The 14,696-nt window shown below is 37.2% G+C and overlaps 2 protein-coding genes across 3 annotated transcripts in view; one reads left to right on the forward strand and one right to left on the reverse strand.

Moving 5' to 3' along the window:
- The first annotated feature begins 1,461 nt into the window (after positions 1-1,461).
- Positions 1,462-5,059, forward strand: sowahb (sosondowah ankyrin repeat domain family member B). The gene has a single exon (XM_079395141.1). It carries the CDS (start codon positions 1,498-1,500, stop codon positions 3,589-3,591), a length of 2,094 nt encoding a protein of 697 aa, XP_079251267.1. The 5' UTR covers positions 1,462-1,497; the 3' UTR covers positions 3,592-5,059.
- Positions 5,060-6,346: 1,287 nt separating this feature from the next.
- LOC306855471 (protein Shroom3-like) overlaps positions 6,347-14,696 on the reverse strand; it is a 92,342-nt gene continuing 83,992 nt past the window's right edge. For both annotated transcript variants that reach the window (XM_079394215.1, XM_079394216.1), the window contains 4 exons: positions 13,903-14,229; positions 11,721-11,814; positions 10,356-10,634; positions 6,347-7,775 (listed from right to left, as the gene is read on the reverse strand). In XM_079394215.1, the coding sequence (XP_079250341.1) occupies positions 7,428-7,775; positions 10,356-10,634; positions 11,721-11,814; positions 13,903-14,229 (1,048 nt within the window). In that variant the 3' untranslated portion in view covers positions 6,347-7,427. The remainder of the gene's footprint in view (positions 7,776-10,355; positions 10,635-11,720; positions 11,815-13,902; positions 14,230-14,696) is intronic.

Below are 14,696 nucleotides of genomic sequence, written 5' to 3' on the forward strand. Positions count from 1 at the left end.
TCTTTACTGTGGACTCATTGCACTCATTAACAAAAGAGAGCAACTGAGACACAGGTCAGACTTCTGCTTCGTCTGTTGTGATCTGTGTATGATTTATGGGCTGTAGCTAATGGATGATGGATGAGTTGCCATAGAAAAGGTTATTTAATATCTAAAGCCTACAATGACAAGAGAATGAGAGGCATATGGAAAATGTAGCTATTCAAATAAGAATTTGGTGTATTACTGCAATTGCAGTGTTTTATCTAATAAGCAAAGTTCAAGCAAATTCCACAGATGGAAAAGTGATGTGTTCCTGCAGCTGCCCATATGCAAATGCAATAAATGTACATAAATCACATTTCTACTAATGAAATATATTGTCATATGATGTAAAACATATATGAAACTTATTCGAAATTTTAACAATTTCATATATTAACATATACATCTAGTCAATAAAATGTAGCCTATATTTTTATGTATGTCTAATACATTTTTGGACATATGGCATCTGCATGTATATCCATTCTAAAGCCTGTCTGTACATGTTGGTATTATATAAGCAAATATAAAATATACACGTTTTTAAAACATTTATTACAAAAACATACAGATTTTCTGTATGTTGGTTTAATAAAGTTGCATATATGAAATATATATGGTTGTCGACATGGTTGCTAAATTAAAAACCATCGAATAAATATTAACATATGTAAAATTTACTATGGGGATTTTTTTAATGAACTTTACCTAGAATGTATATATGTGAAAATTATACATAATCTTGCAGGTAACAAATGACAATATCACTCTTGAATAGGGCAATATATTACAGTTTCGTATGGTGCATTTCATATACTATATTTCCATCATTAACTTTATTTGTTTACATTTTTATCACATGAATGGATGGCTTCAGTTGTCCTCAAGTTCACACAGGTGTAGTTCATCACAATAATTATATGTTCAACTACAAGAGTTTTGAGCAGTACTTAGTTAAAACAAACATTTTATTGTATGAAATCTTTTCATTGAAAAGTGTGATTATGCTGTTTTATATATATAATAAATATAGCTTTTTTTTAATCCAATGCAGTGGAATTTATACATTTTCAAATCGTCTCAAATGTGCCCAAATACTTCAAGGTGCCACTGCTTACTTAATGCTTGTGTATCAATATAAATAATAAATTCATACATAAATTTATAGTAAGTCTACGTATTTTAAAGCAAATTAAGTTTTGATAATATTTTACAGTGCAGTATATTTGAGCAGTTTAGTAACAAGATTTACTTAATATCGTAAGTATTATTCATTGCCAGAATTCATACCAAAGTTTTTAAAAAACAAATTAATTTATACATAAATATATGCATGCAGAGAGATGCACGCAGGTATGCAGGTGGAACTGAGAGAGAAACCCGTGGGTGGAGTTACAATCTCAACAGGCGAAACCGCTTGTCAGCTCCTTCAGTTCAGTTTGATTGCGCGAGAGAGATTCACACGGCGCGAGCATGGCCACAGACTTCACACAAGACTCCGTGCTGCGCTTCATCATCAACAACGGCGGGACGGTGCGAAACGCGGACTTGTTAACCCACTACAAGCGGTTTTTGCGGGAGGACGAGGAGAGAGAGCAGAACCGGGAGTTGTTTAAGAGGTATGTGAACTCTGTGGCGACTGTGAGGCAGGAGGAGGGGGTGTCTCATGTTGTGCTGAGGAAAAAATACCGCGTGCATCTCGGAGACGTCGCTAAGAACCGAGAGCCGGAACGAGACTCAAAACAAGCGGTGAGCAGGAAAACACAAGCTGCTTTGACCATCCCGACTCGCGTTGAAATCCTGCCAGTTGCTGGTATCCTCACCAACAATAACAACTATTCTACTCCCAGTTTTGACAAAGCTGTCAGAACTTCATCACCAAATGGGAGGGAACAACCTGCTGTATCTACTTCCTGTGAGGAACAGGTTAACGACACCTGCCCTTTGAAACCAGCCCCATCTGACACGGACAGTCGCTCAAATGGGAGCGGCCAGAGCACTGAAAGGCCATGGGAATTGAAAGCAACCAGGGAGGCAACAGAGCTGGAGCACAACGGTGTTTACGTTGCCAAACAGAGACAATTAAGGGAAGCAGATGGTTGCGAGCAGTCCTTCGTCAACCCTGCACATTGTGCTTACTACGAGGTTAGAGTGTCGCCTACGGTTGAAAGGAAAAGCGCCTCAGATGTTCACATCAAAGAATGGCCTTTGCCTTCGACCCTCGGACAGTCTCACATATACAAGTCCTCACCTTGCCTTCTGGACCGCCCTGTTTCTCCACACATACACTCCCAGACGTACCACCAAGCTGGCTTAAGCCAAAGCAATGATAGTCTACTACAACCAAACGGAGGGTTTAATGGATTTCAGATCCAGGAGCAAGATGAATATGAGTCTCATGGCTTGTCCGTTTACGACCCTGCGACATACCTGCAGATCCATCACCCATCGAGTCTATCCTCAAGTCGGGATAGTGTCTCAATCCCATCCACCTCTTCTACTCCGCCAGACACCGGTTGGCCGCATGGCAATGAGTGGTCCAGCGATCATGGACTTGACCCAGGACAAGACGGGAACGATGTACGTGCTTTCCTGCGTCAGACTCAGGAAGCAAGGCTGCTTTTGCAACTCCACCAACCGAGTCACACCATCATGCCCATGCACCACTCAATGGGTCACCTCGTCGACGAGGACTCGAGGGCGTCTACGCGGAGCAGTTCGCCAGAGACCCGACACGGACCCATCGTCCGCCGCTTGACGTCCCGTCTGCGGAGTCGCATGTGTCGGAGTCTCGGAGAAGACCTGGATCAGTCGTTCCCAGAGGACAACATCTCGGCGCGGCACAACCGTCTCCAGCTGCTGTCCTCGACTCTAAGCATGGGAAACTTAGTCTCGCAGTCCTCTAGCCGAGGACAAAGTTTCAGAGACCTTTCTTCGCCCGCTGGATCCGTGCGAAGCCTATCAACCTCCGTGCATGATGGTTCCTTCAGCAGCAAACATTCCTCCATCCCTCTTGACCCCAAAGAACATGACTGGTTTGTCAAAGCAGCATCAGGCACATGGACTGACATCTACTCTCTTTTCCGAGACGACCCAAACCTCCTGAGTAAGCGAGACTTCATATCCGGCTTCACCGTTGTCCACTGGATCGCCAAACATGGCGACCATCGCGTCTTAAACACGCTGTGGTACGGCGTCGACAAGGTCGGGATGACTCTGGACGTCAACGCAAAGACCTTGTGTGGCTACACGCCGCTTCACCTGGCGGCCATTCACGGCCATAAGAAACTCATTCGGCTCCTGGTGCAAAAGTTCAAAGCTGATGTGCGGATAAGGGACAGCAGCGGGAAGAGACCATGGCAATATCTGAGCAAAGACGAACAACGGGATATCTTAGAACTTCTGGGCGCCCCACAAAAACGCATTAGTGGTAGTCCAGCTATGCCAGTAAACCTGTTCGCAAGACCTGCCACCACCAAGGTGAACGTCAAAAGACATACGTCTATCGCTGCACTGTTCAAACACAAGTCTCACTTGAGGGTCTCATCTAGTCCAGAAGCCTTTTAGTGGCTAGATTGTTGTAAGGACCTTGGTCTGTCACAGTGGTGGCACTTTTTGCTGGTGAAAAAAACACTTATATTTTATGATTAAAATACGGAAACTTGCATCGAACAGTACAATGCTTTTTTGTTTTGTTTTGTTACTATATGTCCAAATTTGAGTTTGTGTGTTTTCTGTGTTTTGAAACAGTGTGGCCGATATTATACACCTCTCTTGTATTATGAACGCATTGTGCTAAAGGGATAGTTCTCCCAAAAATGAAAGTTTCTCACCCTCATGTTGTTCCAAACCTGTTGGACTTTTTTTGATCTGTGCAATGAATTTTAATGGGGTCCAATGTTGTTTTGGACCTCCAAGGAAAAAAAAGCAGCGCTTCAAATATGACGACTGAAAGCCTTACAGATTTGGAACGAAATGAAGGTGTGTAAATGATGGCAGGATTTTAGTTTTGGGTGGACTATCCCTTTAATAAGTCTTATATGCCACAGTGTTTTGCTTGTACAAATTAGATTCCCAGTCATGTTGTTTCAGACTGAGGATCATCTAAATGCGTGTTCTGCTCATAACAAGTTCTTCATTTCCTCTGCAGGGACAACTTTGCTCCAAGTAATTGTTTTTACCCTTGAGCTCTGCAGGTGCAGGAAACTTTTTGTGCCCCCTTTGTACTTAATCTAGGAAACTATGCAGACGATGTGAGCATTTCAATCTCATTCACGGTTTTGTTCTTGCTTTTCATAGTTGGATGTTGCAGTTGGTGAATCTCTTCACATGATCTCACACTTTGATGCTTTCCAGCACTGTATGCATACGTGATGAATACCACAGATAAGCTCCTAGCTGGTTCAGACCGTTTAATATTTAACTCACCTTTCCTGCTTATCTCAATACGTTGGATGATAGATAAAGAAAAAACCTCCAAATTCCAACTAGTTTATTAGAACCTTCCAGCTGTTGCTGAGGAGATGCCAAAACAACCGTAACTCACAGACCTTCTTAAGTGCTGCTTAAGCATCTGAGTGACTTAGGTCAAGTTTTCTCTCTTTTTTTCTTTTCTTTTTTTCTCAGAATCATTTTATGGAGTGAGTTGAAGTGGGAATGGCTCTCAGTTCTCTGTTGAGTTTCAAGGCTTGATGATTTGCATGCTGGACTAAACCGTTTTTTTTTTTTTTCGTTCTCTCTGATCTGAGAGATACAGAAAAACAGAGTTTGGGAGAGGAGTTTAGTATGATCAGACCGGTGGAGTAGGGTGTTTTTCTTTCTCTCTCCCCATCACAGTTGAGCATTTTTTTACCCCATGGAAACATCACGGCCTGATCTGTGGGTTTGAAATGTTGTGTTTGCCGACACGTTTCGACATGTCAGGGTGTGTTGGCTGTGTTTCTGCTCTGCATTGAGTCTTGCATAATATTTACACTTTGTGATGCAGCTTTATGTTCCAGGTTTATTATTTGAATAAAACACAAAGACTTTGACTTTTGTTAAACCGTCTTGACCTTTGGTTCAGTGCTTTAAGATACGGACCAATCACATTGTTGGACCATGAAATCAAGAGATCTTTCTCAGCATTTTTGGTTGTGCTTCATGCTACATTTTTAGACCATTTTCTCTTTGATTTCTCATCAGGCCATAATCTCTGAACCTTTATGAGGCATATTGTAGTTTCATGCTGCTGTTTAAATGACTCCGATTGCTTGCTCAGCCCTGATATCACTATGGTTTAGCTGTTACCCTTATCTGGTTACTATTGCATTGTTTGTTTGGCCGTTTCTTTTCCCTCACTAGTTTCCTGTTGCAGTATTCTTTGAACTAGTGACCATATTATGACCGGTATCAAGTAACTTGGGATTATTTCAAGATAAAGGTGAATGTATTCCCACACCTTCTGACCAGGTGACCAATTTCCATGACTTTCCCATGCATTTGTGATTTAATAGTTTCAGTAATTATGCTCACAAAGAGCAATTTCTAAATGCTGAAGTATTTTAAAGTTTTACTAGAAACCACAGAAATTTCTTTCCCTGCCCTTTTTTACTTGAGCATCTGATTTGCACATTCAGAACATACCTGCATAACTTTCGGTTTGCACGTGAAGTGAATATTTCAGATGTTTCGCGTATTTTTGGGCAATGAAATCTGAATCATTCGACATAAATATAGGTAATTCTGCTTCTAAATAGTAATGTAAACGTGCATGAATTATACCTATAAAGAGCAAAAATAAAATACTTTATTTTATCTGTATATTAGTCCTGTTAATATACTGTTGAAATCCACAGTAAGTTAGTATATTAATGAAATTGGTTTAGTTTAATGCAGTGGTTCTCGTGACCTTCATTAGGCATTAAGTGAAAACAATGCCTGATGAAGGTCGCATGACCAATGACGATGCATTAAAATATGATTTACTAGCATTAGCAGTGTGTGGGATTCATTATTTTTTTTCGGTATAAAACTGCTGAAATTTGAGTGATTGTTTAATGAAAACAATTTTATTATTATACTAATATGCTATTATTATTATTATTATTGGGAAGAGGAGGGAAGGAGAAAATACTTCACAAAGAAATTAATACCCTCAACACCCACAATACTAAATTCTCCCAACCTATACATAAGTTTTTTTTTTTTTTTTTTGTACTTAGCTTGTGTGTTTTAGTCTGTATCTATATTTTGTATACTCTTTGTATGTATATTAATAAGAAAAAACAACCAATATGCTAAGTGTCACATTATTATTTTCCATAGTATTACAAGACATGATCAAACAAAAAGTCTCAGTATTTTATTTTTATTAGAAATCACAAAACTGCAAAGAATGCAACAGCAAAACAATGAGGTTGTATTTAAAAAATAATTTATTTTGCCTTCCAATTGTGCTCTTTTTGCTTTTAAACAGTGTAAAGCATGGCGGAACCATTTCTTCAGATTAGCCCCATCAAAAAAACAATTGCATGTGTATCGATTCACAACAGCAGTTCTGCCTCTTATACAAGAACAGTCCGATATGAATGCTTCCATTATGAGCATCTACAGTTTGCTGCCTTTTCATACAAATGTGCAGGGGTTAGATATTTTGTAAATAACTATGTTCTCCAAATAAAAAACAGCCACAAATTCAAATAAAATATATTGGCAAAATAGTTTGGGCATGTGCATTGTGATCAAACCAAGTAGTAGAAAACACCCTGCATGCAGTCGAGTAGTGAATGATATTCAGTTTCGCATCCTAATCACTATTGAAACCAAGCACTGATATTGTGTTCAAGTGCTGATGAACCATCATTATTGTTTCTGATTTAGATATAATAGCACCTGTTAAAGCCGCCCAAAAACACCTTCGCTAGTCATTTGCTTACAAAAATACAATATCTATTCTGCTTTTTAACCATCTACATTTTAAAATCACGAGGGGATTATGTACAGCATCGCACAGAGTACAAAACAGTTTCTAAACAACGTAAAATCATAAATAATCAGCTGTCGCTTTTATCGACAACAGGAATTTCAAATAGACAAAGTGTTTGCGTGTTCAATAGTTTCTTGTCTTTGTGATGTCATAGTGGTTCATGTGTTCAGGGCTGGAAATTATTCGTGTTTCGGCCAATCACAATAAGGCATTATGTGCCATTGAATTAGCATTGTGCTTCAGTGTTGTACTATACGCTAAGTATGTAGTGTAAATGCGCTATGCATTTGTTAAGTGTAGATAAACCACAGTTATGGTCTACCATACTTTAAAAAGTCAGAAATAGTCTCCTTCATTTAAGGCACTTGTCAGTGTGCATTGCGTTGATTCTGATTCGTCCTCAGCTGTGAGTGACATTATTCTATGATGGGCGGAGTCAGAGTGAGGTCACAGTGGTGGGACGTGGCAAGTGGGTGGAGTTAAAACAATGTGGCGTTTGGGGGGCGGGGTCAGTGTTCTTTGGGCGGGACTCAGGGGGGAGGGTCTCCTCCAGCCTCTGCACTTGCTCCTCCCCCTGCCGTATGAGCTCGTCCAGGTGGCGCTGGCGAATCAGAAGGGCGGGTTTAATGCGGATGTAACGCTGATAGTCACGCAGCTGCGGGCCGCTCAGGTAACCCGCCAGAATGTCCAGAACCACTCGCTCGCGCCGGTCCAGGTTTTCCTTCAGCTCACGAGCGTCTTCCTGTTGACTGCACAACTGCTTCCTCTTCAGCTGCAGCGATTCCTACAGACACACACAAACATATCAGTCATTTTATCCAGCAGGGATGCATTAAATTGATTGAAAGTGACAGTATAGACATGTATAATGTTACAAAAGATTTCTATTTCAAATAAAAGCTGTTCTTTTGAACTTTCTATTCAAAGAATCATGAAAAAAATTATGCATTACGGTTTCCACAAAAATATAAAGCAGCACAACTGTTTTCAACAATAACAATAATCAGAAATGTTTTTTGAGCAGCAAATCAGCATATTAGAATGATTTCTGAAGGATCATGTGACACCGAAGACTGCAGTAAAGATGCTGAAAATTCAGCTTTGCATCACAGAAATAAATTACATTTTAAAATATATTAAAATAGAAAACAGTTCTTTTAAATAGTAATAATATTTCACGATATTACTGACTTTACTGTATTTTTGGATCAATTCAATGCAGCCTTGGTGAGACATCTTTCAAAAACATTCAAGAATCTAACATTTTTAATAGTAGTCTATATAAATATTTACAGTTGTACATGATACTAAATGAAACAGAAATATTATTTTCAGTAATAATGTTTCAGCATGTCATCAGCTGAATGACTAGTTTTGCTAACTCCGCAAACAAGGATGTGTTTATGACAGGTCTAATGTGTGTTAAGGTTAATGATGTTAAACAGATACTAACAGTGCTGTAGGTTTTATTTGTACAGTTCCTGATGCCTGTTGAACAGGAATAATAAAATAAACAATGGAGCACAAGGACTTAAAATGAAGCTGTTTTGCAGATATAGGAATTGCTCTGATATAAGTGTTGTAGACTGGTATATTGTAAAAAAAAAAAGGTTTCTGAAATGCCCACACATGTGCAAAACCTCAAATATTACTGCACGTAATATTTAGACTACATTTTACACTCCATTATGTCATGAGATATCAAACAAGCAAAGTTTAATTATCATGAACTTGACCCTCAGTTCGTGATGACGCTGATTCTGTGTAATTTACAGATTAGACTTTATCTCTGTCCTCATCTGAGTTTGAGACACAGGTGTCTGAAATGAATCACTCCCTCTTTTAATTAGCATTTCTTGTGTGAAATGCGTAATTATCTGGATCAGCCCTTTATTCAGTAAATCTAAATGTCTGAGGTGTGTCAGCTTGGGATTGTTGTTAGTTCTGGTCAGTGGTAAAATGACGTGTCTTGCAGTGAGATATATGCCTTCTAGAAATATTTTAATTCCTTATTCTCCATTATTATTATACATGTAGCCTATGCAATATTTGATATTATCAATCACAGAAATGAATACTTCTGCATTAAATTGACCTTCACAACTATCCCAATATTAAAGCACGGTGTGTGTTTATGCGCTTGTTGGCGTCTCCAACAGGCAAAGCGTTTATGATGTTGTAATCTTCTAAAATTATCTCTAATTGTTGTTTTGTACATGCTTATTTAAAGCAGAATGGGTAAAAGTGGCTCTGCAGGGCAGTAGACATGTCAGACTGATTACATTAAAAACCAGATCTTTGTTTGTTCACTGGCATATTAAAGCAGATAATCACATTTTCCTTGTTCTTTTGAAACGTTTGATGATACATAACATGCCTGATCATATCGGTTTGAAATTTTGTGCACCACATTTCAGCGCAAATTGTTTTGTAAACCTGTAATGCATGTCATTAGTAATGCCACTTTACAAAAACATTGTTTGCAAGGATGTGACAGCACTAAATATAGTGGTTCGACAGCAGCAGGACATTTTTGCTGTACCTTTAAGACTTGTATGCAAACACCATATTTGCATATAAAATGATCAATAATTCTTTTGCATTACTGTGCATCTCATATAGGCAAAAACGTGTTTACAGTAGCAAAAATGTCCCATTTACTGTAGTTCTAAACATTATTTGACTATAATTATAACATTTTATATATAATATCTATTTACAAATCAGATTTTTACATTAATTTATTTTGTAGTATAATTTAAATACTATACTTTTTAATATTTTGAATTAGTTTTGACTTTTTCCCTTTTCATTTTATTTTAGTCAAAGATTTATTAGTCATTTTGTTGTGTGTTTTTGATGTATATATTTTTTTGTCTATATAGTTATTAATTTTTGTGCATCAAGTTTAACTAAATGAGAATGAGAAATTTAGATTTGGCAACTAACTGAAATTAAATATTTTATTTAATTTCAAATATATTGTAAAATATTTCAGAATGTACAAAAATGGCAAAAAAAAAGTTTTTTTTTTACATAAATCAATATATAAAATATTTGTATAAAGAAATAAATATTTATAAATGACAAATAGTTTAGATTAGTTACTTATATTTAGTAGTTAATTTTTAGAAGTTAAAAACTTTTAAAATGTATGTATAAAATATTTTTTATATTATTTCAGTAAAAAAAAAAACGATTTTAGTATTAGTTAACTATAATAACCCTTTTTCTAAATTTAAGAACGATGAATGAAAATGAGCATGCTAAAACGGATTAAATTAAACAGATTTTAGTGCAAGAAACTAATATAAATCAATTTCAGTGGGGAAGTCTGTTTCTTATTTCCTGCGACGCTCCTCACCCTCTCCTCTGCAGCGTCGTCGTCGTCGTCGCCCAACGCGTTGAGGGCGTTTTCCACGCGGGCGAGTCGAGCACTCAGCGACAGTAGCAGGTTGACGATTTTCTCCAGGTCTCCAACAAACATGCGATACTTCTCTCTCTCGTTGGGTTTGCAGTGCTCCTGAACTAAAGCCTCCATGCTGCCGCCCAGAGCCGTGAAGCGCTTCTGCTGCTCTGAGAGCCCGTCTCTCTCGCCCTGTAGCGACCGCATGCTCACCTGCAGTGCCTGCAACAGCTCCACCTGCAGCACCACACAGTACTGTACCATCAGCAAACACATTCAGTACCTCACTGATTCAGGGAAATGAAGAATAGCTTTGTGCCCAGAGTCAGTGTGCTCATATATGTGCCACTGCATTCAATTTAATACAATGTGAATCCAGTACGAGACACAATGTTACCACACAGTGGGCAAGCAAATAAATAAATAAAATCCAAATATAATTCAGAATGTACAAAAGTGGCCAAAAACTGAGATGTTAAAACACGTTTACATAAATCTAAAATACAGTATAAATATATTTTTGATTGATTTTTATCTTTGATTTTAGTTACTTATATTTACTAGTTAATTTTTAGATGTTAAAACATATTTACATGAAATATAAAAAATATTTATACATATATTTTAAACAAATATATAACATCTGTGTATAAAAAAAACAATATTTATAAATTATAATACAAATATATTTTTGATAGCTTTTAGTTACTTATACATCTTAGTTATTATTAGATGTTAAAACATTTCCATTATTATTTACATATGAACATAAAATGTGCGCATAAAAATAAAAAAATATTTATGCATTACAAATATAAAAATATATTTTGGTAGGTTGCTTATATGCTTATATTTGGTGAGTGCTTATATTTACTAATTATTATTAGATTATAAAACGTTTGCATACATATAAAAAATGTATGTATAAAAATATTACAAATATAATTATATTTTTGATAGGTTTTAGTTTAGACATTAAAAATAATTGAAATAATAATGAAATAATTAAATATTAAAGTAATAATAATTAAAAAATATGAAAAATTACAAATATAAATAACTAAACGAACCTATAAAAATATATTTCCTATTATAAAATGTTAAACATTTCAAATATTTCTATACAATTTATGTATTACAAATATAAATAGATTTGATAGGTTTTAGTATTATTAGACGTTGAAACATATAAATATATAAAATGCATGTATAAAAATAGTCATGCATTAGAAATATATTTTTGATAGGTTGCAGTTACGTACATTTCTTAATTATATTATCCTATTTATTTGTTATATGTTAATTTATAAATGTGTATCTGACCTTCTTCTGATTCAAGTAATCTTCGTCGTCGTCCAGGTTGGTTTCCATTTTTCTTGGAACAGCCTGAGAGGGAGTATCTGGACCATGCTGAGTCCTAATGGAGGTCAAACACACAAACAAAGAGTGTTACTCCTGAATGCCCTGTTTTGTCAGATAGAGAGACAGAGAATGGCTAAAATCCACATTCCCCGTGTCAAACAGAGCACACGTAATTACACGTTTAGTTCAGCGACTCGACAGAACAATCACACACACCGCAAATAATCAGGCTTAAAACTGTTTATAAGTGATAGATAGATGTTTTAAACCAATTTAGTGTGGTGCTACCATAGTACATACAGCAAATAAATGCACAAACCGATTTAAGAAAATGTATTTGCTTTGGATAAAAACCAAAATGCCAAATGCATAAATGTAAAAAACAAGCTATTATCCTAGTACACGTGCAAAAAACGTCATGGTATCATGTCCAAAAATACATGGCAGTTCCACACTTTTCACTGTTTTGTTAATTATTTATGCATGCATAATCATAATGCATAATGCAAGTTTAAGAAAGAAAACAGAATATTGTTATTAAACAATATATTTTATGAGCATGTCTTCAAAACTCTGTCTAGTATCTGAGTGTGTCACAAGTTTCTACATTCAGTGGGTTGATGGTGAAATGTGTATTTCATGATCAGCCACTAGATGTCAGTGTAGTTCTGCATTTATTAACGCGTCGCCTGTTATTATAGACAGTAAAAGTTTTACACACCAAGAGCGTGAGAGACGAAAAATCTGACAAAACTAATCAAGATCATCTGTTTTCTGGATATAGGAGGTGAGAGAACTGTTTTATCTAGGCGCTCCCATGTGTTTGATATCTTTCCAAGCGTGCCGTTGGTATGTTTGTGTTGGACATAAGCTGTAAATCCTGTTATCAATGAATATATTTCATGCCTTCTTCAAACACTTTCAAATTATTGTAAAATATGGCACCTCGGATCAGTGTATTTGTTTTATATGAGCACACATGGAGATCTTATTACATTGAAGCTTTTTTTTTTTTCTTTTTTTTTAAGGAAGGCCATGTTTTTGGACCACGGTATTCTTTACTTGGAGTAATGATATAATTTATATCAGCCAGGCCGATTTATTGGCTTTTGTGATAAATAACCATGTCTGCTTGGTGAAATATCTACTAATAATCTCGTCAAAAGATAAAGATATTTATGTAACATAGATTTAAGGCTATTAGACCATTTTTGCTATTATTCATTTAATTTTTTTATATATAATGAAATTTCATTCAGTACATATCAGCCATCTTAGTATTATTTTTGTATTTTTAGTATCATTTATATACAATTATAGTATTTATTAATAATACTAAATGATAAAAGTTAATAAAATTATAAAACAAAAAAGTAGTAAACACTTTTTTTATATTTGTAGTTTTCATAATTTTTTTTTTGTCTTTTACCATTTATTATTAGGTAGTGCCATAGCAACAGTAACTGGTCTTCTGTGCTAAGCCCTGACCTGCGCCAAAAAATAGTGGCGCAGGAGGCTTCCACAGGACACTGGAAGGGGCAGTATCCGTGGCCCTTTGGTAGGGATCCCAATTCGTCGGTCACCGACGTGACTCGGAGTGACCGACTGATAGGGAATGTCTTGGTTACGTATGTAACCCTCGTTCCCTGAAGGAGGGAACGGAGACGTCACGTCCCGTTGCCACGGCTGCTGTACCACCGCTGAGCGGCCGGGTCACCGGCTCGGCTCCTCAGCGAAAACCTGAATATGCGCTGCACCTGCTGCCTACTTATACTCATGCTGTGATCAGCAGCAGCTGGATGCAATAATCACATGCCAATGTGCATTGACTCGTTTAGATACACTCGTAGTGGATTGGTCTCTCTAAGCGAGATCCCAATTCGTCGGTCACCGACGTGACGTCTCCATTTCCTCCTTCAGGGAACGAGGGTTACATACGTAACAGAGACGAAGTGTGTCATTATCTTTACAACAGAGTTATCGCAAGAAAATTAGGCCATGACCTGTGAGCACTAATATAATCAGCTTTAAACAAAGAGCTCTTGTGTTCATTGGTCCTGTGAGCATGAAATCCACCTGATTACTGGGTACCGCTATATACATGATTCCTGTGCTTTACCTTCACCATCTGTTCAACACTCACCTCAGAAGGCTGCCGTGTGATGGGAAGATGTCCTCCATCAGATCGAGGGTGGTTTTACCCGCCCAGGTGTCCAGGAGCGAGGTGAGGGATGTGTCATGGCTCACCAGCTCTCGGGCTAAAGTCTCCACCAGCAGCTCGGCTTGCGTCCGCTCTCGTCTGGACAGCAGATGGTAGTCGGGTCCCAGTATCTCAGAGGCGTCCTGCTCTGGAGGAGTGCTGACAGGCGACTGGGGTTGAGAGGCAGCGCTGGTGCTGTCAGGGCTCACCGATGGAGTCGTGCGGTCAGGCTCTGGATGGGCTGTTGCCTCAGTCAGACTCTCACGGTTGCTGCAGTGTGAAATGACAGAAAATCATGTTACACTAATGAGGTTGAAGGATATTTGGGGTTCGGTACAATTGACGGCATGACAAAAATGAATTTCCACCAAATCCTTCCTGTTCTTTTGAAAAACATAAAACACAAGCAAAATCTGTGTTAAATCAGGCATTTAGAAAAAGTAAATGGAGCTAATTTGTAAATTAATAACTGTTTCAATAGTGCAGTCACAAGACATGCACAATACATGTTAAAGTGATTTTACAGTGAAAAAAAATGCAAACTAACCTAACAAAACTGAAAAACAGTTTAAAAAGAGTCATATTTCTGCTTTTAAATTCTGCTCCAAAAATTTAAACGCAGAAACTTCCATTTTAATTACCCATATAGAGTCTGGCAAAAATATATATGGAAATATATGCTGTAAGCAGCACAATTTAAGGAAATATATTTTTCAAATGGGAAAAATATTTAGTTT

This window comes from Barbus barbus, assembly GCF_936440315.1.
Source record: "Barbus barbus genome assembly, chromosome: 36".
Classification (NCBI taxonomy): domain Eukaryota; kingdom Metazoa; phylum Chordata; class Actinopteri; order Cypriniformes; family Cyprinidae; genus Barbus; species Barbus barbus.